At 38.0% G+C, this 22050-nt stretch overlaps 1 protein-coding gene across 1 annotated transcript in view; it reads left to right on the top strand.

Moving 5' to 3' along the window:
- cacna1db (calcium channel, voltage-dependent, L type, alpha 1D subunit, b) overlaps window positions 1-22050 on the top strand; it is a 77214-nt gene that overhangs the window by 15903 nt on the left and 39261 nt on the right. Inside the window, exons 4-9 of the mRNA XM_034696602.1 lie at window positions 13186-13325; window positions 14096-14238; window positions 16098-16250; window positions 17228-17424; window positions 18706-18809; window positions 19118-19287. Of these exons, the coding sequence (XP_034552493.1) occupies window positions 13186-13325; window positions 14096-14238; window positions 16098-16250; window positions 17228-17424; window positions 18706-18809; window positions 19118-19287 (907 nt within the window). The remainder of the gene's footprint in view (window positions 1-13185; window positions 13326-14095; window positions 14239-16097; window positions 16251-17227; window positions 17425-18705; window positions 18810-19117; window positions 19288-22050) is intronic.

Below are 22050 nucleotides of genomic sequence, written 5' to 3'. Positions count from 1 at the left end.
GAGATTTCCCTCTTGACATGCAATTTAATGTAACAGTACCGAGCAAGCATAAACGCAGTGCACAATACATATACAAAGCAATTCCCATGCACAGATACATCAGCGTTTCCCAAAACATTTTTTTTTTGCTGCTTTCTCAAAGTCTTTCCTTGCATAGTAGAAGAATGGGTCATTGGTATATCTTTCTAAGGCCATACTACATGAACTGCCTTCTTAGTACTTTACTGACTCCTTAAACTGTCAGTTGCTGTAACCTGCGGTCTCATCGACAAATTATGTTTGTCATTCTTCGGACTGCCTCAAACTTTGGTAAAAGTGATTTCAATGTTTTTTTTTCTTCCATCATCCTGGTCTGAGCTAAAAGACCACCTAAGGCTGGAATGTTTTATTAATTTGGAGGAATTAAGGATCATCTGACCAGTGTACGCACATGTTTTACTGCTTAGGGTTGATAACATATTGATCAATGTAATGGGTTACTTGACACAGGTCTGTTGTTTTTCTTGTTCTTTGTGTGAACATTTTTATGATGCTGTCTTGGCCAGGACTCTCTTGGAAAAGAGATTTTGAATCTCAATGGGAATATTCCTAAAAGTTAAATAAAAAAGGATACTTAATCAGGATTAATTAGGATATTTAATTAGAACTTGGCATTGATTCTTTTAACATTGATTTATTTTAATCCTCCCCAGCTTTTTTACATTTTTAGTTACATAACTACTAATAATTGACTTTTTAGCAAAATACATTTTTGGAATCAAATATCTCCAGGTCTTGCTTCAAATTAGTTTTTAGTAAAGTGAAGACAACCAACGCAACCAATGAGTAGGAAGGACATTAGAACGAAAAGCTTTTTATGGAGCCTTCACCGAGTTCAGACTCATGAAGTGATCATAAAATAATCAGATCTATGTTGTTATCCATAATGTGCTTCTAACTAGAGGTAGACCTATTAATTGGTTGACTGATTAATCTGGTCAATATTTGGCATTTGAAATAATTAGCATTGGCCAATGCCTGCAGTCACAAGTCAGATTAAAAAATGAACAATTAATGTCTGCAGATACTGCAGGAAGCAGGGTTCCCCATGGATTAAGTTTTAGATGGCACTTTGATATACTTAATAAAATCCACACCGTCTAGAAAGCCTATGTTACATGATTTTTTTCTTCTTTTTGTTGTGGATTTCCTTGTCCACGTGACTATTCACAATGTCTGACGTCTGTTTACGGTTATGATATTCCACTCTCAGTGAAACTTTGAGTTTCTAACACTAAAGTATCTGATAAATTAAGTAATTTCTTCTTCACAATCCTCTGAATACTCTCTTCATATTTTCCTCTGAGATTTATAGGATGGAGTCTATTTGTGTTCCATCACAATGTTCCACAATTTGTTGTTAACATGTTCTCTCCTCATTTTGGAGTCAAGTGTAAAGCATGTGGGTGAGAAATCCATTTGATAGCATGAGTCAGAAATCAAAGGGTGAATCATTTTGGCTAATGCAAGACTGTCAGAGTCTAAATCCTGGTAATTTCAAAATAGAACCTGAGAATGACCCCAAAGTCAGCCATGATATTGTGTCATTGTGAACATCTCCACTCACATGAAGGGAGACTGCTGGCTGTGGCTCAGTGGGTAGAGCTGTCGTCTCAGATGGACATTTAAAAAAAAATTTTTTTTATTATTATTATTTTTATATATATATATATTCTTGTTGAAATTCTTGTACTGTACATCTTCTTGTTTGCTGCTGTAACTTCATGAATTTCCCCATCGTGGGATGAATAAAGGAGTATCTTATCTTATCTTATCTTAGTCAGTCATCTCTCAATTGGAAGGTTGGCGGTTCGATCCCAGCTCCTGCAGTTACATACTGAAGGGTCCTTGTGCAAGACACTGAACCTGAAATGGCTCCAGCTGTATGAATATGATTAGATAATACTGGTGGTCCCTCACTATATAGCAGCCTCTAACATCAGTGTGAATGTAGTGTGAATGGGTGAATGTGACGAGTAATGTAAAAGTGCTTTGAGTGGTCAGAAAGACTAGAAAAGCGCTATATAAGTACAAGTCCATTTACCATTTACATGAAATTGGAGATTGGTTGCCATCTGCAAAAATGAAATGTCCATGGTTATTTTTTCAGGTTAAGCCCACCTCAATCACTTATTGGACAGCTTCAAATAATTTCAGAAGTGTTGTGTTATTAAGGCCTCAGACAATTTTATTTCATGGGTTAAATCCATCACTCAGGTGTCTGCAGCTCCAGTGCTGGTTATAAATGTAGGCACTCTGAAATACTCAGAGCCCATCACCAAGCAGAGTGAGCTGACACTACTGCTATCTGTGTGGCTGATTGACACGATTCGCCCAGTTGAAATCATTTGAGCCTGTACAGCCGTTGTGTTGGCAACTATAATTTTGGGGTTTGTCAACATCTACACAATGCAAAATATACATGTTTGTGAATTTCCCTAACTTCTACTGTCTGCATACACTAATTAATGTGCATGCTTACATTTGTGTGACAATCATGTCTCATGTGTGTAAGAGAGAGAGAGAGAAAGAGAGAAAGAGAGAGATTCTGAGAACATAATGACAGGTTACGTCATGTTTCTCGCAGTCAGGGATTAAAGGTTTAGAGAGGAAGGGAAGTAAGGGTCACACTGCTCTGTGAAGCATGTGTGTGTGAGTTTGTCTGTGTGTGTGTGTGTGTGTGTGTGTGTGTGTGTGTGTTGGCATATTTTATGCCTATATTTTTTAAACAAAAATAAAAAAGATAAACAGAGAAAAAAACACTTTACAACTAATAGTACTGAGTTTTAGTATGGTAATACTGGCATGGTAATCTCTTTTTACTGACAACATTTAAATGTTGAATTTGTTCACACAGGGGTCAAACTTTGGAATGAGAAGAATGCTGTTTTTTTTCTGAGTAGACTTGACCAATCACATATTATCAAGCTTTGGTGTATCCAGGAAAAACAGTTTGCATGGAGAGCAAAATGTGGAACAGAATCCACCGTAACCCTGGCTCATCCTGACGATTATTTATTTATTTCTAATAATAATTAGAGATATGTTCATTTAAATGTTGCTAATGATTGCTGTAGTTCAACTTCACTGACAAATCTGCTCTGCTGCAAAAGCCACTCACAGTTTAGATTTCCAGAGTTCCTGGAATGCATCAGAAATTACTGATCCGACCTCCATTCGACAAAGTTATTTTAAATGTGGTTGACTTCTTCTCTTGGAGGACAGACTTGACTAAGCAATTTTACTTTTATAAATCTGCATTATAATGTTGTTATTACACCAAACTATGTTGCAGATTTTTTTGACCCATTGAATGCAATAAAATCCCAAGAAATTGGTTTTACTTTAGGGGTTCCTGCAAGTAAAACCTCTGTATTACTTACTATTTAGAGTGAAACTTAGACTTGTGCACAGATGCCAGCCCTGGAGATGCAATGAACTGTTATTTTTTACAGACATATCTGGAGATATTATTATTATTATTATTATTATGACTTATTTTGCTTCCCAAGTGTCTACACTGTCAACAAAACAGTGCAAGACAAATGACAAAAAAAGCTGGCAGAATTAGTTGGCAGATTAATTATTATACAATTTTCAAAAATATTTTTTTTGAAGATATCATCCAAAATAGGGATGTTAAAAATTAATCCAGTATTGATTGATTAATTAACTAATTAATTAATTAATTAATTAGTTAATAAATGAATGAATTAATATGAATAATACCATACTGTGTGTCTCAGTATGTTTTAAATAAATGTGATGCCCGTTAAATTCAAACAAACTGCCACTGAACAAGTTGTGGTACAGTTTCTTTCTGAAAATCTATCCTGATACATTTTTGCACTGGCAAACATTTTGGTAGAGTTAACCAGAAGCTCTGTCTACCAAAAAGCAAACTGACAGGAATAATTCTTGACCAATGGATGAAAATTCAGGAAAAAAAAAAACATGCTTGATCGGTTAACTGGTGATTCTAAATAGCCAGTATGTGTGAGTGTGTCTGTCTATATGTTAGCCCAGTGATAGACTGGAGACCAGTCCTCTTACCCAATGACTGCTGAGACTGGCACAATAGATAATTGATGGATGGAAAGCCTCACTGCCACTGTCATATTGTTTAGTAACTTTACACAGTTTAATTTATTAATTATGACATTTTGCCCAATTACTCAATAATCTGTTAGCTCCCCTGTATTTCTGTAATCAAGTTTTCTAGGATCTGTGCAATGACAGCCTTGTGTATTTCTAGCTTGTGTGTGGATTAGTACGTGTATGTTTGTGGGCTGTTTTGTTGATGAAAAAAAGATTTGTGATTTGAATGTGAATGCTTGATCCCAAGGTTTCACGGTTTAAGATATCATGCATGTGATTCACATCTATTTACACAAGCGTGTAGTGTTTAAAATCGTTCAATTTCTCCTCCACCTTACTTACATACAGCAACCTGCTGCCTTGACAACTGTGGTCATGGAAACTTGAAGCCTCTCAACAGGAGAAGAGAAACCAGAGAGTACAAAAACAGAGAGGAAAGAGAAGAACATGAAATGTAGACATGAATAGACATTGCAGTAGCATTGTTGGAGCATTATTGGTCTTTTTTGTGCCTTTATTTAGAGGAAAGGACTATTGATGGAGTAGGGTACTGAGTTGTAAATGGGATGGTGTGGGGAAGCTGGGGCTCAGTGCTAAAGTCAATCTTCCCTCAATCGCAAGGTTGGTGGTTTGTTCCCAGCTCCCACAGTCACATACCCAAAGGTCCTTTGCCAAGACACTGAACCCCAAATTGCTCCTGGAGAGCGAATGTGTATGAATGGAATTGGTTGATACTGATGACAAAACTATACAGCTTTATAACATAGTATAATCTAATAAACAAATACATGTTGTAGTGTGTTATTAAGCCTGTTTAGCTAGTTCAGGGGTGCCCAAACTTATTTGGACAAAGGTCTACTATCAAAGTTACCCATCAACTCAGATACAGCAGTCTAGTTTCAGGATTGAGAGCCTATCTTGGCAATACATTTAAAACAAACAAAGAGAGAAGTTAAGCTGATAGAGACTTAGAAAGGATAGTTCTCTAAATTAGCAAAAGGAGAAGAAAATTATTCTCTAACTCAGTGGGCCCTCCGGCTCTGAGACAGTGGCGCTCCACTTCTGTGGTTTCAGTTTAAAATTTCAGGTAACACTTCTTTTACAACTTTTCCACCCTTCAAATACCTCTCAAGTTTAGAGGTCAAAGGTGAAGATGGTTGACGTTCAATTAAAGCATCTGTTACATTTTCTGATTTATGATTCATGCAGACAAAGAAATGATGAGTTGCCGGGGAAAACCTAATTCGAAGCGTGTGTGTGTGTGTGTGTGTGTGTGTGTGTGTGTGTGTGTGCGCGCGCGCGCGTGTATGTGTGTTTGTGTGTGTGTGTCTATGTGTGTGTGTGTGTGTGTGTGTGTGTGTGTGTGTGTGTGTGTGTGTGTATATGTATATGCATGTGTATGTGTGTGTACTTGATTGATCAGAGAAAAGCTAGCCTGCCACCACCATCACGCCTGACCTGCCTAATAGATACATTGGTAACATTGTGCTTGCACACACTCACACTCACACACACACTCTCTCTCTCTGTCACACACACACACACACACACACACACACACACACACACACCGCACACACACACACACACACACACACACACACACACACACACGCACACACACACACACACACACACACACACACACACACACTGTTCTATGTCATTACTTTCGGTTACAGTAACACAAGCTGACATAATGCTCAATGCCTTGTCGCTCAGGCTCCTGTTTGAATGTGTGTGTGAGTGTGAGAATATGTTGGTGTCTCTTTTGTCATCACCCAACGGCACTTTTAGCATCCAATTATGATCTGTCTATGACTAAAAGCTTCGATGATGTAAGCTGTTCACATGATATTTACATATAAACCATATTTTGTTTAAAAATGTTGTGAAACTTTGACTATACACTGTTAAGCAATTTTAAAGCGTTACCCAAGCAATAGTTCATGCTTCATTCGTCATCTATAAAGCATTGTCCCTACAATATTACGTGTTTCTTTATAATTTATAAACACAGTTATAAATGGCTTAAAATCGATTAACGGGTTGATCTGTAGTTCATTATTTGACTTTCACTTTTTATGGATTCAATGAGCCATACAAAATTCTCTTTACTAAACCAGGTGTTGAATCAGTAGATGTTTTCAATCCTGTGATGATGCTATGCCTAGCACCTCTTCTGCTGATGTTGAATTGGTAGGAGAAAGTGAGTAATGTTAGCTTATCACTGTTATTATGTTAACTATCAGTTGTAATTGAAATTTCTCAGCAGCGGTATTACTGCATCTGTTACTACTAGCCGACTACCACCAGCTTGAACAGTCAAGTCTCTAATTTGTTCTGGTTGCTGGGTTGACTGTGTTCCCAATGCAAACAAAGCGCTCTACTGCTGGATTGGAAGCAAGATGAGACCACCTCCTCTCATTTTGCTTGTTTTGTTCCACATCACAGTGCAATTGCTGTGTTTACTTGTGTCCAAACAATCTGTGCTGAGGAGGAAAATGATCCATGTTTTAGAATGTCTCCAAACAATCCAGGAATGAAAGCACCCTATTTTAAAAGAACACTGCATGTTGAACTAAAGAAGTATGCTTTCTTTTGGTTTTGTATTGTGTCCAGTTTCCATAGATGTACATCTTAATAGTTTACCTCTGACATTCATAAAGATCTGAAGTAAAATTGAGTCTATTGAAATGCATACATTTTCAATCATGGTCCAGGTGTTGTAGGGCCGGTGCAGAACAAAGGATCCCCAGCAACAGAGTATTCCACATTTTGACTAAGGAAAGGCTTCTTAGTCTAACATAGGAATAACTTATTTCCTCAGTTGAACTCTTTCTCTACCGTCTTGATATCCTCAGCCTTGACCTGCACATTGTTCTCTGTGAATCATTTGGACCCTCATCTTATCTCTTGTATATTTGCCATAAAATAATATAAGATTTTTAAAAATGATTATTTGTCAGGTAATAATAATAAAGCAAAGGACAAAACACTTCACCCCTTTCTTAGATAAACCCTGCCAGTTTATGCTCGACACAGTTTTGTGGATTTGTTGTGCTCTTTGAAGGCTGATATGAAAGAATGTGTAAGTGTAGACTAGGGTTCAAATGTTTATGTCTCTGAGGCCATAGACAATGAACAGATGCATGCAGGTAAATCAGCTGTGCAGCTAAATGCAGGCTAATCAGCTCCTATTAACCTGTGTTTCCATTGGTCTTAATAGGATTGATAAAGGCTGGAGAGGCAAAGGATGTCCCGTTCATTGTTCAAGAACAGGAGGTGGAAATAGACAACACAGAACCAATATTTATCACTACCTCAAGTGCTCATTTTCTTTTTCAAGAAGATAAACAAAGGGATTTGTCACACTTATAGCATCTGCCATCTAATGTCACATTGTGTGTGTAACACACATGCATAGAATGAAAATAGATACTAGAAACTAGAAACTAAAAAGCCCCTCTTTCCTCACAGTAACAGGTCCTGTATGAAGCAACAACATGGAGACAGATAAACACGAAAGCTTCCTTGTAGCAAGCTTCATTTACCCATGCTGTGAAGAGAAATTAAAAAGTGGGGTGACATTACCGAGGCAGGGACTAACCATTTTGCTAAAGACATGGTTCCCTTTACTACTGTGGAAAAGGATAACTTTATACATCTGCCAAAAATGTACACTGAAGTCAAAGATATAAATAAGATATAAATCGTATGTGCTTTGGCAACAACATGTCTTTTTTCATGCCAATAAAGCAAATTGAATTGAATTGAATTGAAATTGATATCTTCGAATGGGACTTGTTGCTTTAATAACTGACAACAAATAATGTTGTCAAAGTGGTGAAACTCAGCAAGTGACAGATGAAGCGGCTCAAGCGAAGAGTGCCGCAGAGACTAAGTGGGGTCATGCTTGTGACGTGTCTTGCCATTAATCAAAATCAAAGTCCAAGTCCAAAACCGGGAATTGAAGTAAACCATAAAAAAAGGAAATAATCATGATTAATGAAAAAGACAGAAAATCAACATTATGGCCCCTACAACAGAGGATAAGGTGTTTTGGTCAGAGTCCATCTTGCCATTGGAGATTGTTGAATGATTGGTCAGAAAATAAATAAGATGGCAGGCATAATGTTCAGTAAAAAGATTGTATTCAGTAGGAACCACTTACTATAGCATCTATCACGAAGGATCTCTCTCTGTCTCTGTCTCTCTCACTCTCCCTCTCTCTCTCTTGCTCTCTCCCCCCCTTCTCTCTCTCTCTCTCTCTCTCTCTCTCTCTCTCTCTCTCTCTCTCTCTCTCTCTCTCTGTAATATTCCTTTATTTGTCAAACAAGTTGTTTATTTTTACATTATGCATCTGACTGTAAGTGCCTATGTGGCATGTGGCACATGGCATTTAGTCAATGGGATGGTATATATAAGATGAAAATATAGAAATATGATTTTTGGTCTATATCACTCAGCCCTTATGTAATGTGGTAGGTCAGATAAGTTCTGCAAGTTTAAAATTAGTCTTACTTGAAAACTATTGTTGGTATTTTTAACCATGCTCTTTTTTTGTCTCTTAAAAACAAAAACAGTAAAAATGACCCCTACTGTATTTTAAATATTTATTTACTCAAACATAGCTTAACCATTTAAAGTGACATGCTATTGACATTTTATGGTCCCTTCATGTTGCATTGCTGTGTTAAAAACTGGATTCTGATAAGTCTGATACAATAAATGGTTTGAAAAGAAATCTGTCAGTTACAATGGAGAAACCTACAAAATTGAAAAAAGCACACCGAGTGGACAATAAACAAATATGGAATAAGATAAGGTTATATTAAAAGAACAGAGAAAGGAAAATGGCAACAGACTTTGACAGTGATACAGAAAACGGGCAGAAAACATGTGTGCTGCTGTGTGTGAGTGTGAGTGTGAGTGTGAGTGTGAGTGTGTGTGTGTGTGTGTGTGTGTGTGTGTGTGTGTGAATTGCTTGTTTTAATTCACTATTTAAGTCACTATCTATAACTCTGTGACCACTCTAATTGTCTCCGTCGCCCTGCAGTGAACCATTGTCTTGCAGTGATCTTCATTCTTTCCTCATCCAGCCCTGTTTTTAGTTCGTACTACTGGGTCACACTTGGCGTGCAGTTACATAACCGTACAAAGACAGATCATACATACACACTTTTTATTTACAAAGCAAAAAAAGAGGGCGTTCCTGACATATTCTGACAGAAGGATGGGACATTAATAGCAGATTGGATGTAGGCTGGTGCGCGTTCATGTGTTATTTTAAATATCTTATCCGATTGTAACTGCTCTGTGTCACGGCACTTGGCGACCTCATCAGGCCACCACCAAGCTACAGTAATAGCAAACCAATCAGCTTACACCAGTTTATAATTAGGAATGAAACAAAGCCTTGATCATTGTAGGGAAATCAATACTTACACAGCAGCACAGTCACTCATCTGAAGCAGTAGATTATTCTGCAGTATAAAAAGGTCATAGCTGTGAAATTGCATCTTTGGCCCTTTTTAATTAAGACATTTTTTTACAATTTAACTGGATGTTTACAAGCCAAGCTGTAAACAATGTAGGTTTTGCACTTGACGTGTTCTAACTTTCACTCAAAAAACAGTCAACAGCCATGTTAAAGCGGTATGTTAAATTGGTGATGTGAATCTCAAGACACATTTATATAAAGAGACCCAAACCAATATAAATAAAGAAAAGCAACAACTCTGGGATTCAGTCTCTGGTGCAATCAAGTGGTAACTTCTGGCTGCGAGAATTGAAGCCGATGCAGAAGTGTTAAAAACTGCAGTTTGTCAAGTGTCCACTTGAGGCTGGCTCTGGAATTATCGGAAACCACAAACACACCAATTGAAAAAAGGCAATCTTTACTATAATGAGTGGCACAGCTGATTTGGCTGATAGGCGTTAACACTGTAGCTGTTGGCGACAAGGCTCAAAGCCTGCCTCTTTACCTCACACTAGCTCAACTGCAGTTAAGTTGAGTTCAGTATTTCCAATATGGCACCTGCAGATGATATGCCTTAAAAACAGTGATTCAGAAACAGATGTGTGAAGTCATGGATAATACGTCCATTACTTATACAGTCTATGGGTTTAATGAATGTTTTACTATACAGATAATTAAAGGCAGTTGTTGCCTAAAAAGAACAATATCTTTAATGTGCATTTAATAATGCTTCTTACAGGCATTTTTTCATACTGTATTATCAAATTATTTTATCATAAGTCATATGCCTTTTTTGACTTAACAGACTATATATTTATTTACTAACCTGCCCACCTACCTACTTAGGGCCCGATCTACTAAAGGATTGCGTGTATAAAAAACCAGGAGCACCGAGGATTGCGTCTCTCAAATGAGCAAAATAGCACTCGCAAATCATTTAGCGTGTTTGCCTTCATGAATATGCAGAATACATGTAGATCATCAGGACGTGCAAAATACTGGGAGGAGGAGATGCAAATGTAATCATTTAGCACATGCAATGTGATTTATCAAACCTGAAGCAGATAGTGCGTGGTATTTTTCCGTCTATATTTAGCACGTTTGAAAGGCAGGTGCAAACTGGCACAGTGTTACGCACACATGGCTGCGGTCACTGTAAAGCTCATCATAACATCGCTTTACAACAGGCCCGCAACACGCGGGGCTTACAAGCATAACTACACTTTTTAGTCAATCAAACCAAGAGAACAAAATAATAATAATAAAATAACACAAATTCAAAGCAGTTCAGCACCACGGATAGCGACAGCATCATTCTGACACCCTCTTTAACTGTTTCAACTAATGAGAGCACAGTAGGCCACTGTATCAACAGATATAAAGTTTAGTATAATTGGCACAGCGGCTCGCATGTTCACATACAAACAAAAAATCAATATGAAGTACTCGGCCTACTCACCACTGTCTGGACGAGCCTTAAGCTCCGCGGACTTGTCCGCGATGCACTGTATGTCCATTTTATTTGATCTGTCATTCTCAATAGATAACATGACATGTCCACTCAGTCTATTCTGTCCCATTGTGCTCATCAAGGGGTTTTTAGTTAGTTTTAACTTGGAGAATGATTGCTCACTGAGCTGCGCCAGTAACTCCTCATCTCGTGCTTGCAGCAGTGTGTTGGGGTGAATTGACTCAAACATGTTAACAGTTCCATTTAAGCTGGTGAATCTTTGGGACAGTTGCTGGATGATGATATCAGGCATTAAAAATGTAAGAGCCAGATTCATGTTTTGGGTCAAGCTGTGAAACACATTGTTTATTGTGCCACAAGGTGTCATCGTTTTGCTCATTAAGGGCACAGGTATAAAAGTACGTCACCGCCTGGGTATCAGATGTGTGTCTTGACCCGGAAGGGCAGTTGGTTTTTGACCGTTGTCACGTTGTCGTTGTTATGTTGTTGCCTCGTCACGTCGTTACGTTGGATGCTGTGAAGCTGCGTCGGCAGGCGCCATGGAGAACCGCGTCTAAAATGTTTGTACGTGCAATGAATGAGAAACTTGTGGACACTGTCTAACTGTTCGTACGGTGATACAATAAATGGATTGTATTGTGCTGCAAACCAAAGTTACGCCTCAGACCAGTTATTTCAACAACTACAGTGAATGGTATGGTATGGACAAACATATAACAGTACAACGCGTCAGCCAAGTCATTCCCGGGAGAAATCAAAACACACCGGCAGCTTTAGTGCAAGACTAAGCTTCTATAAAAAACATTCACTCGAAAGTTGCTCCCTGGGACAGTGAGGCGACTGTCTTCATCCAAGTGACGCCTAACTTTTCTAGAGCAAGAGTGGCAGACTAAGCCTCATCAAATCGCTCTCTAAACTCCATCAAAACACTGATTGCGTTTTGGAGAAGAGTAGATGCGTTTATTTTATTGGCCGATCTTCTGTTTTTTCTCACATCATTCACCTTTTCACAGATGGCCTCCCAAATCGCGTTTCTAACACTGAGATGTCTCTGCTGGAGTTCACCGATGTGTTTATTTCCCTCCTCCACAAATATCTCCAACTCCATGGCTTCAAACTTCATTTATCACTTAAGGCCACTCTGTTCTGTCAAACTCTCTATGGTGACAGCCGATAGCACACGCAAAATCCTCGTAAAATAGGGCGGTCCGCACCACTTTTGCACTCGTTATCATTTGCGCACGCAGTCTTAGTAGATCACCCGCAACACGCCAAGAAATAGCACGTGCAAAATTATTATTTGCACACACAAGTTAGCGCTCGTTATTTGGGATCTTAGTATTAGACTTTAGACTTTAGACTTCAGATTTTAGACTTGATTGTCCCCTTGGGGAAATTTACCTTTTTCTGTGCCTCATCTTCCTTGCTTCAGTGATCATTATGTATTATATGTATGTATTATGCATGCAACATGATGTTGCCCAAGTCCCATCATTTTATATGTGTTCTTCAGCCAAATCCTCTTAGTAAAGCTCAGGGATAAATGATAATATTTCTTTAGGCAAACTTCAAGCAATTGAGGGATTTCTGTAAATGCAAAATTTTGCTCAAAAATAATGTGCCAGTTAATTTTTAGCCAAAATGAAAAAACATGAAAATCAAAGAACGAAAGATAAAGTAGAATCCATCCAAACAGCTGTGAGTATAATTTTTTATCGTGGAGAAAACGTTATTGGATGGCATACGGTGCTAAATTATTATCTGTCATAGAATAACTGTTTTAAATAAATGGTTATGTATTTAAATCTAATTCTAAGAAGCCTGAACCAAGCCTATAGCTTTAATCCATCCATTCATTCATGTATTGCATGTTGATTTTTGATCTACAGTATTACCTGTACATTTTTATTGTTTCTGTCCCTTTTCCCCCCTCTTATATATTTGCCATACGCTAGTAAAATTGGACCAAATCATTAAATAGAAGTAACTGACTGCAACTTAATCAACATTTTCTTTTCTTGTCCTGTTTCCTTTTTTTCCACCTTTACCCCTTATTTTTCCCCACTTCTTCTTTCATTCTTTTTCCCAAATATAGGAAACAGTAGAGTATGCCTTCCTGATCATATTCACTATAGAGACATTCATGAAGATTATTGCCTACGGCCTGGTCATGCACCAAAACTCCTATGTCAGAAATGGCTGGAACATGCTTGACTTTGTCATTGTCATAGTGGGGTGAGTTCAACGTTGGCACGCAATTATATGTGCAAAATTCCCCTTAAATCCTATCTTTTATGCACTTCCACTAAAATCATGAACACAAGTGCTCAAATTGTCTCTAATTTTCTAACACACACATACATACATACAGACAGACAGACAGACAGACAGACAGACAGACAGACAGACAGACAGACAGACAGACAGACACACACACACACACACACACACACACACACACACACACACACACACACACACACACACACACACTGGAACTAGCATACATTAAAACATGCAGCAATTCAAAACATACAACAAACAGCATTGGCAATGGGTCACCAGCTTATATTACAGCGTGTCCAGGGGTATGATGACACTGATGCTTCAACGTATACACACATAGACACACAGACACACAAACAGCTTCAGTGTGTCCTTGCCTTGAGAGTAATAGGTTATCAGTATACCACTTAGCCGTAAGTAGAACTTCAATGTGAACTACATTGATGTGACCAACCAAGAGGTAAAAAGAACTAAAACATTAAGCTTATATAAATAAAGCATACATTCAAGAGTTTCACACACAGGGACATGTACATGGAGACAAATATAAAGGGCTATGTTCCTAGTGCTCTGTCTGTCTCCTTTGCTTTCATCTTTTCTGCTTTGTTTTCATTATATTTCAATCACTGCTCTCTTCCCTCTTTCTGTTTTTCCTGTCAAACCAATATTCCCTTTTACTTTTTTCCTCCTCTTGTCCTTTCCTCCCACTCTCCCTCCAGGTTGTTCAGTGTGGTTCTAGAGATGATAACCAAAGACGCTGACTCAAGTGGCCAATCTGGAGGCAAACCTGGGGGCTTTGATGTCAAGGCCCTTCGAGCCTTTCGTGTTCTACGACCCCTTCGCCTTGTTTCCGGAGTTCCCAGTGAGTTAAACCGACATTTCAAATTACTTGTTGTAATTACAGGTAATGTTTGTGTAAGTATGTCTTAGAAAACTGAAGAATTCATGAAACGTGAAGAGACTGTTATTGTGATTGCTTTTCTTTATACTTTTGGCTCCAATTTATCATCATAAACACAAAAGTCAATGTGAATGTTATCAAAGAGAAATGTTTTATTGCTGCTCCACTGATGTCTAGTGCTCAGTAAGTCACTTCAAATTTTAGAGATACCAGCTGGACTGTTCTTTGTGTATTCTTATGCTAATATAAGTAAATCCTCTTTTTGTCACACAGAGTCTGTGGGTGTAGTGCCACTTCACAGAAAAATCTGATGATGCTGAATGTGTCTATTTCTGCTTACACTGTCTGCCAAATTCTGGTGTGACATTACATGTAATATAAATTTATGGGAACTTTTGACAAAGCCTGATAGTCAGGTGGGAAACAGTCACAATATTTGGATTGAGATTTATGACTTACTAACCATATTTTTTGCATTTGACCAATGTTTAGGACAATATTCAAGCTATTAATAACTAAAAGAAATCTTGGTCACAAATCTGATTAAAAAAACTCAGGTACTGGTCTTTTTTTTTATCATTTCTAATTGAGTTGGGCAGAATCATGAAGGCTAAGTTAGCAATCAAATCAAGTTGGGAATCCAGAGTTCCAGTGAGTTCTTATCAAGGTGAAAGCCATAAGTTCACGGGTGGGAGGACTGAGGCAGAAGTTAAGAACAGTACAGCAGTAGGCAGAGGTGGACAGGTGTGAATATATAAATGTAAATTACAGGCTAGAAATGAAAAAATGGCTAAAACTAGATTGACTGTGAAAAACAGATTCTACAATCTGGTGGTGTTTTACAGTTGAAGCTCTGTATCTGGTTCAGAGTTAATTGGAGATGGTTTGCAGCTGCTATTCAATACCTGCACACCTAATCCCACTCCTGCATTTAAGCGCTAAGCTATTTTTTGGTGGTTTGATGTTAATACCCTGCATTTAACCCAAGACCTTGCTTGCTGATGGCAGAGAGGCTAAGCTGTTGGCACATTCATATGCAGTGGTGTCACGAGGAGTCATGTAAAAAGATAAGACTGCCAAATTTTCCCACAATGCTATTTTCCAGGTGTTTGTATGTGTGTGTGTGTGTGTGTGTGTGTGTTGAGTATGCAAAGAGTGTGAACTGGCGATGATATAACAACCAATAGTGGGGGCGGCTGTGGCTCAGTGTGCCAGTCGTCTCTCAATTGTAAGGTCTTGCTGTCCACATGCCGAAGTGTCCTTTGGCAAGACACTTAACCCTTGACTCTACCTGGCTTGCTACTGTTCTATGTACTGAAGCCAAAATAGTAAATGTTTTAGAATATCAGAAAAGAACACTGTTGATGAAACTGATACTTTACTAATCTTGAGTAAACATCGCAATAATTTTTTTTGTCTTGTGTGAGAATGTCATTATGTTTTGACAACTGGTCGTTGTTCACACTCAGATTCACTTTTTTCTCTCTCTGAAATGTATTGTTCAAATACTTCAGTTAAGAATATAATTACAACTTTAATGACAATAATTTTCAGTTAAAACTCTTATTTTCTTTTTTTGTCAAAATGTTCCAAATAGGAGGTTACTAGAAGGGAGTCTTGCAAGTCTTTACGCTGAAATACAGAAATAATCATTATTGTAATTTTAATGAACCATCATTAATTTCTAAATTTTGAATAAGCTTTGTGCATTCATTTCTATACCTGCTTGCTACTTTTCTTACACAGGTGGCAACTGGATACTCATGTATTTCCCTGTTCATGACTTTGTGTCCCTGAGACCTTGTTTTCTGTGTTTGCAGGTTTACAGGTGGTTCTTAACTCCATTATTAAAGCCATGGTTCCCCTGCTTCACATCGCTCTGCTAGTCCTCTTTGTCATTATCATCTATGCCATCATCGGCCTAGAGCTCTTCATTGGCAAAATGCATGCAACATGCTATATAATCAAAACAGGTATGGTAGTGAAGAGACCTATTTTTTGTTCCACTTTTTCTACACCATCAGCTCTAAGATGTGCTTCAGGAATGTTATTCATTTAATTCTCATGTGATTTTGATTCATAACTTCTTGATAAATTATGTTATTTACAGTCATCAGACTAAATCCCTCGAAATAGACGGACACATGTTCTAAGTCTATAAATGATAGCAAACTGCTGAAAATAGGACAGAACAACAGATGGTGGATTAAATCCAGTGATTCATTTACTATTACCTAGTTATTATGTAAACAAGCTTGACATTTGCTTTAGAATTACTTGAAACATGGGAGAATAAGCAAGTCAAATAAGAATAGACTGATAGATGTCACTATAAACTGCAAATATGTACATTTAAAGACATGCAAAAAGCCAAAGTTGTACTTATAAATATGGCAACAATAATTATGGAATAACTGTGTTTTCTGTCTGTCACTCCTTTTACCTGATCTTTCCTTATTTCTACTCTTGTCAAAAACAAGCGGTCACATTCAAGTGAACTTTAAACTTTTGGGTCCCAAAATTAAACTAAACAAAGGCAGAATTTGCAATTTCAAGGTTTAGTGCAGGGGATAAAGGGATTTGTCTGGGTACCTGATTACAGATGTCCAGAGACAGGGGGAGAAGCAGAAGGGAACAGGGACACAGTAAAACACTTGGATTATTGCCCAGAACTGCAACAGACAAGTAACAAAACAATTTAAGGAGTAAGAGGAAAGAAAACGCCACAAATACCTTGAAATTATGTATGTATCTAAGAATGATGTTGTTTTGTCATGACAGTGTTTCCCTTTTGATTTCCAATCCCCCACAATAGAAACAAGTCATGTTTCACATTACACTCCACATGGAGCATGTGTAGTATTATAATCCAAAGGGATGTGAGGGTCAGTGTCACAACTTTTTGTTAATTTTAATTAAGCTCCAGCATTATTTAACTCTGTGCCCCCAGGTGCCCTTGCGACAGAAGAACCCAAACCGTGTTCTGTATCAGGACACGGCCGTCATTGTCTGCTTAATGGCACAGTTTGTCGAGAAGGCTGGCAAGGTCCCAACAATGGCATCACCAACTTCGACAACTTTTTGTTTGCAATGCTTACTGTGTTCCAGTGCATCACAATGGAGGGCTGGACAGACGTTCTCTACTGGGTAATCTTTAACTATGAATTAATATTGCCCAAATTGATCACCATTTTTGGACCATTTATCAAATGTGCTTCCCTCTTGAGCTTTCAGACTTTGCAGAGCTTTGTTAACCTTTGTATTTCCTCCAACATGTTTGAAACAAAAATAAGCACACTATCAAGCATCATTATTCTACCATTGAGAACACAACACGATTCTGATATCTTAATATGGACTAAAAGATTTAAACAAAAATCCGATTTTTTACAGAAATAAATCTGCTTGCTATGAGTACCACACACAATGAGGCCCTTAAAATAAAATATGTAATCTTACCCTAATCCAATAAGATTTGAGATGCTGTGCATAATAAAAAAGTAATAATAGTAGTACTAATACAAAGACAACTTACCCAATAATGAAACTGAAAATGTTGATTGTCTTATTGAAAAGATATGCTATTTTTAAGTTTGATTCCAGCAACACATTTCAAAACAGTTTGGACAGGCATTATAAAGTTGTGTAATGTTAAAGACAAAACAGCTGGAGAAACATCTCTCAACTAATAAGGTTAATTTGCAGCAAGTTAATAACATGACTAGGTAGAAAAAGGTGTTCCCAAGAGGCAGAGTCTCTCAAAAGCAAATAATCGTAAGAAACTTGAATCTCTCTTTTCCCCTCAACTCAACACAATTTGATTCAAAGGATTTTTTTGCATGATACATTGAGGAATAATTTGGCCAAAGCACATTGTTTATCATGTGCTCTATGCAATCCATGGTTAGACCACTGCTTTTTTGAACGAAACTTTTCACTTATGACAACTAGTCTTCAGTTTTTTTCTCAAAGAGTAGCCCAGCCCTCTGATGAATTACTCACTAAATGGAAAATCTAAGCACTTGGCGCATGTTAATGTAGGACCGTGCAAACAAGATGCATACCAAAATTGTACATAAAGCCAGCAGTCTCACCAAAATTACGGTAGAAGTACAATACAAAATCAAATATGCTAATCTTTGTAAATACCTGTCAAGTAAAGCTAGATGTATTTTCAGACAATTCTTCTCTTTCACCTTTATTGTTTTTTGATTTTGTGTTGTTCTTAGTTTTGGGTCTTTTGCAGATATACTGGAGTGAAACTGTATTTTAAGTTTTTCTACTTTAAGTATCAAATTAAAAAAGATATTGGCAAACCCAACATTGATATCTTTATTAATTTCGGAAGAAGAATATTTGCCTTGTTATGAAAATTGAAATATGAATAAACAAGGTCTAATATGCTTTACTTTGTGCACTTCTATTTAGATGAATGATGCAATGGGCCTTGAACTGCCATGGGTCTACTTTGTCAGTCTGGTCATCTTTGGATCCTTCTTTGTTCTCAACTTGGTTTTGGGAGTGTTAAGTGGGTAGGTTTTCAGCATGGCTGAACTTGCTTAGTGTGTTTTTCGGTGAAGTTGTACTTTGATTACTTTCTCTAATTGATTAATTTTGCTATTCAATTTGATCTACAAAACTCCACCAATTTGCACCAACTACTCTCAAAATTATTCAATGCATTTATATGTTATAAGCCAGTGGTTTTTAGCTATGTGAACAGAATAAGGGATTTTAAGAAATAGTGACATCAATTGCTTTTACTAGAACAAAATCATCAGTTCTATTTCTGGATAGTATAATTTGACTCAGGTTTGACTGTATGCTCTGAACTATCCAGAGAGTTTTCCAAAGAGCGAGAGAAGGCCAAGGCTCGGGGAGATTTCCAGAAGCTACGAGAAAAGCAGCAATTAGAGGAAGACCTGAAAGGCTACCTGGACTGGATCACGCAGGCTGAAGACATTGAGCCTGAGAATGAGAAGGAGGAGGATGAGGAGGGGAAACGTAACCGTGAGTTGATTAATCCAATTTGTTCCTCCATGTTTGTCTGAGGCAAAGAAATTAAGGTTGCAAACATTCCGGGAAGCACTGAGCCTTAAGTTGTTCTGCTTTTAGAAAATGTTGTGGATCTCTTCAAGTTAACGATAGTAAGAGGAGACAAGTGAATTGGGGAAAACAACACTGGAAAGCCTGTTGTTAGTCAACTTTGATAAACTCACAAATTCTTCATCTGTGATCTGTTATGAAAGAAATATGTAGGTTACCTGGTAACAAATGCAACACATTCATTAACCGCACCAGATCCATATTCACTTAAACAACTTGAGAAAATAGCTCTCTGACATATTCTATCTCTTTCTTTTTCATGATGTGAAGCACTTTGGCAGAATAATGGATTAGTGCTATAGATGTCCTTTTGCGACATGATTTAAATGTGTTCTAATAAGTGCATTCATATCATAGAATAGGGAATTGTTCTTCTGATTGCTTACATCATTGATAGGTGAACTACAGTGTTCTGCAGTATCACTCTGTGTATAAAACCTATAAGTGAAGAATGCACAAAAACCTATACAACTTTTAGGACCAGTACCTAATATATATTTTTTTACTGGCAGAAGAGAAGTAGCAGAGTTTAGGTAGTTTGAAGTACCAATTAGTTAAGTATTTGTATATATATTCCTATGTACTCTAAGTGCTCTAGAAATATGCAGACTGTGAAACTGAAACTTCTGCTGTGTACTTGTCTGTGAAGGTTCTCAGTCTTCCCGTTCGTGGTTATTTCAAAGCATTTGAAAGGCAACTGGACTTGGTAGAAGTTCTTGAAGATGTTTCACCTCTCGTCCAAAAGACTTCTTCAGTTATGAACACCTCTGTTAAGGGAACATTGTTCAAGCTTAACATAGATGGCTTCCTTGACACCTCTTTCAAACCAACGGTCTTCTCTGTCCAAAGTCAGATACCCCAGATAAATAAGGGATAACAATGCTCTGTCATTTGTTGCTGTTCTCCTCTCTGCTGGAACTGTGCTACTTGGAGATTGTGATGAAGGCACAGTTAGAGTAGCCGCAGGTTTTAAGTGGTCCCCTGATTTGTTGTTGCTTCTTATTCCTTCCCGCAGTTTTGGTGGGTACATTCAAAGCACTATGGTGTAAGGCTCTTATTACCTCTTGCTTGTGCTCCAGAGGATGGTGTAGGTCAAAAATTAGGTACTGATCTGTGTGGCTGAGTTTCTTATAGACTTTGATGTGAGGCTTCTGTCTTCTTTAATAAGCACCACAGTCTAAGAAGGCAAGGCTGTTCCCTCTGACATCTTCCCGGTTGACCTTGATGTAGCTGTCTACTAAGTTGAGATGAGTCTTTTACTTCTTCAGAACAAATCTTGACCCAGCTGTTGTCCACATATCTAAACCAGTGGCTTGGGGTATCTCCTGTGAAAGAGGACAGTGCCCTGCTCTCTACCTTCCCCATGTAGAGATTGGCCACTATAGGAGACATGGGTGAGCCCATCGCACAATCATACTTCTGTCTGTAGAAGCCTGCGTTGTATCTGGTCTGGTGTGAGAGTGTTTCTGTTGGGTAAAGTGCTGTCCTGGAGCAAACATTTCCTAATGGTCCTGACTGCCTCCACAGTGGGGATGCATATGAAAAGGGAAGTGGCATCATGGTTTCATTCTGATTCACTTCTTAATCCTTAACCCACTTCTGTACTTCTGTCTACTTTTGAGAAAAATGGCTTTTTAAAGCTCTTTTTGTGGTCTTTGCTGCTTTTTGTAACTAACTGGGGTTGGAATCTGTGGAATAAGATGTATCATGCATGTGCTGTTAAAAATACTGACCAGCTCATCTACAGAAGAACCATGGTCACTGCAATCACAACATGTTAAGAGGCAGTGAAAGCTTAACAGAAACTAGGAACAGAGAGTAAATTTAGGGGATGTGAGTTAAACAAAGTAGTGGTCTTAGGATCAGGAAAGAGGAGTGGAATATGGAAAACAAACTTTTCAGAGATGACAAAATCCTCCACATCATCCATACAGAAAGGATGGGAGATCATAAAATCAAGTGTGCGCCCTTTGTCATGACTGGTGTATTGTCGTTACAGTGCCTTGAAACCATGTATTGTGCATTTACCTTATTTTGTATATCCTCTACTCAGTGCTGTGTGCTTACCACTTCTGTTGTTGTCAACTCCTGTGCCAAAACACTAACCCCCTCATTTATTCCTTTAGTGTCACCGTGCCTTGTAAAAAATGCCTGTAGAATGTGGCATATTTTAGTTGTATTGTCATCTGTCTCTGACTTCTATCTTTTTTGTCTTCAAAAAAGTCAATTGCTTATCCTTTCCCGTCTATCATCTATTACAACAAAAGTATTCAGAGCATTCAGTTTCATGTACCCATTCCCATACATGAAGTGAATAATACTGATCAGTTTTGCTTCAATAGGACAACATTGTCCATGTTCAGATTCCGCAGTCAGTCTAGTTCCCCAAAAGGATATTTTGTCCTGCATATTCATTTTGTCGCTTTTCTGAGTATAGTACCTGTGTGCTGTGTCTGTGCAGTTTGTATTACAGCTATCTCTTGCCATACGTACCCATACTCTCTTATTCTGCTGTGTACTGACTTAATACTTCCTCTGCTCTCTGACTGTGCGAACTGCATGTTGGTAACACCAAGGGGTCATGCTGGCTGACCTCGCTGGGAAGAAGACAGGAAAGACTGGCTGGTTCACTCAGTCTACAGAGACACAGGGTAAATGTGTTTGTGT

The sequence above is a fragment of the Notolabrus celidotus genome, chromosome 11, assembly GCF_009762535.1.
Source record: "Notolabrus celidotus isolate fNotCel1 chromosome 11, fNotCel1.pri, whole genome shotgun sequence".
Classification (NCBI taxonomy): domain Eukaryota; kingdom Metazoa; phylum Chordata; class Actinopteri; order Labriformes; family Labridae; genus Notolabrus; species Notolabrus celidotus.
Note: the sequence above shows the minus strand (reverse complement) of the source record. Positions and strands in the feature narration are given on the sequence as shown.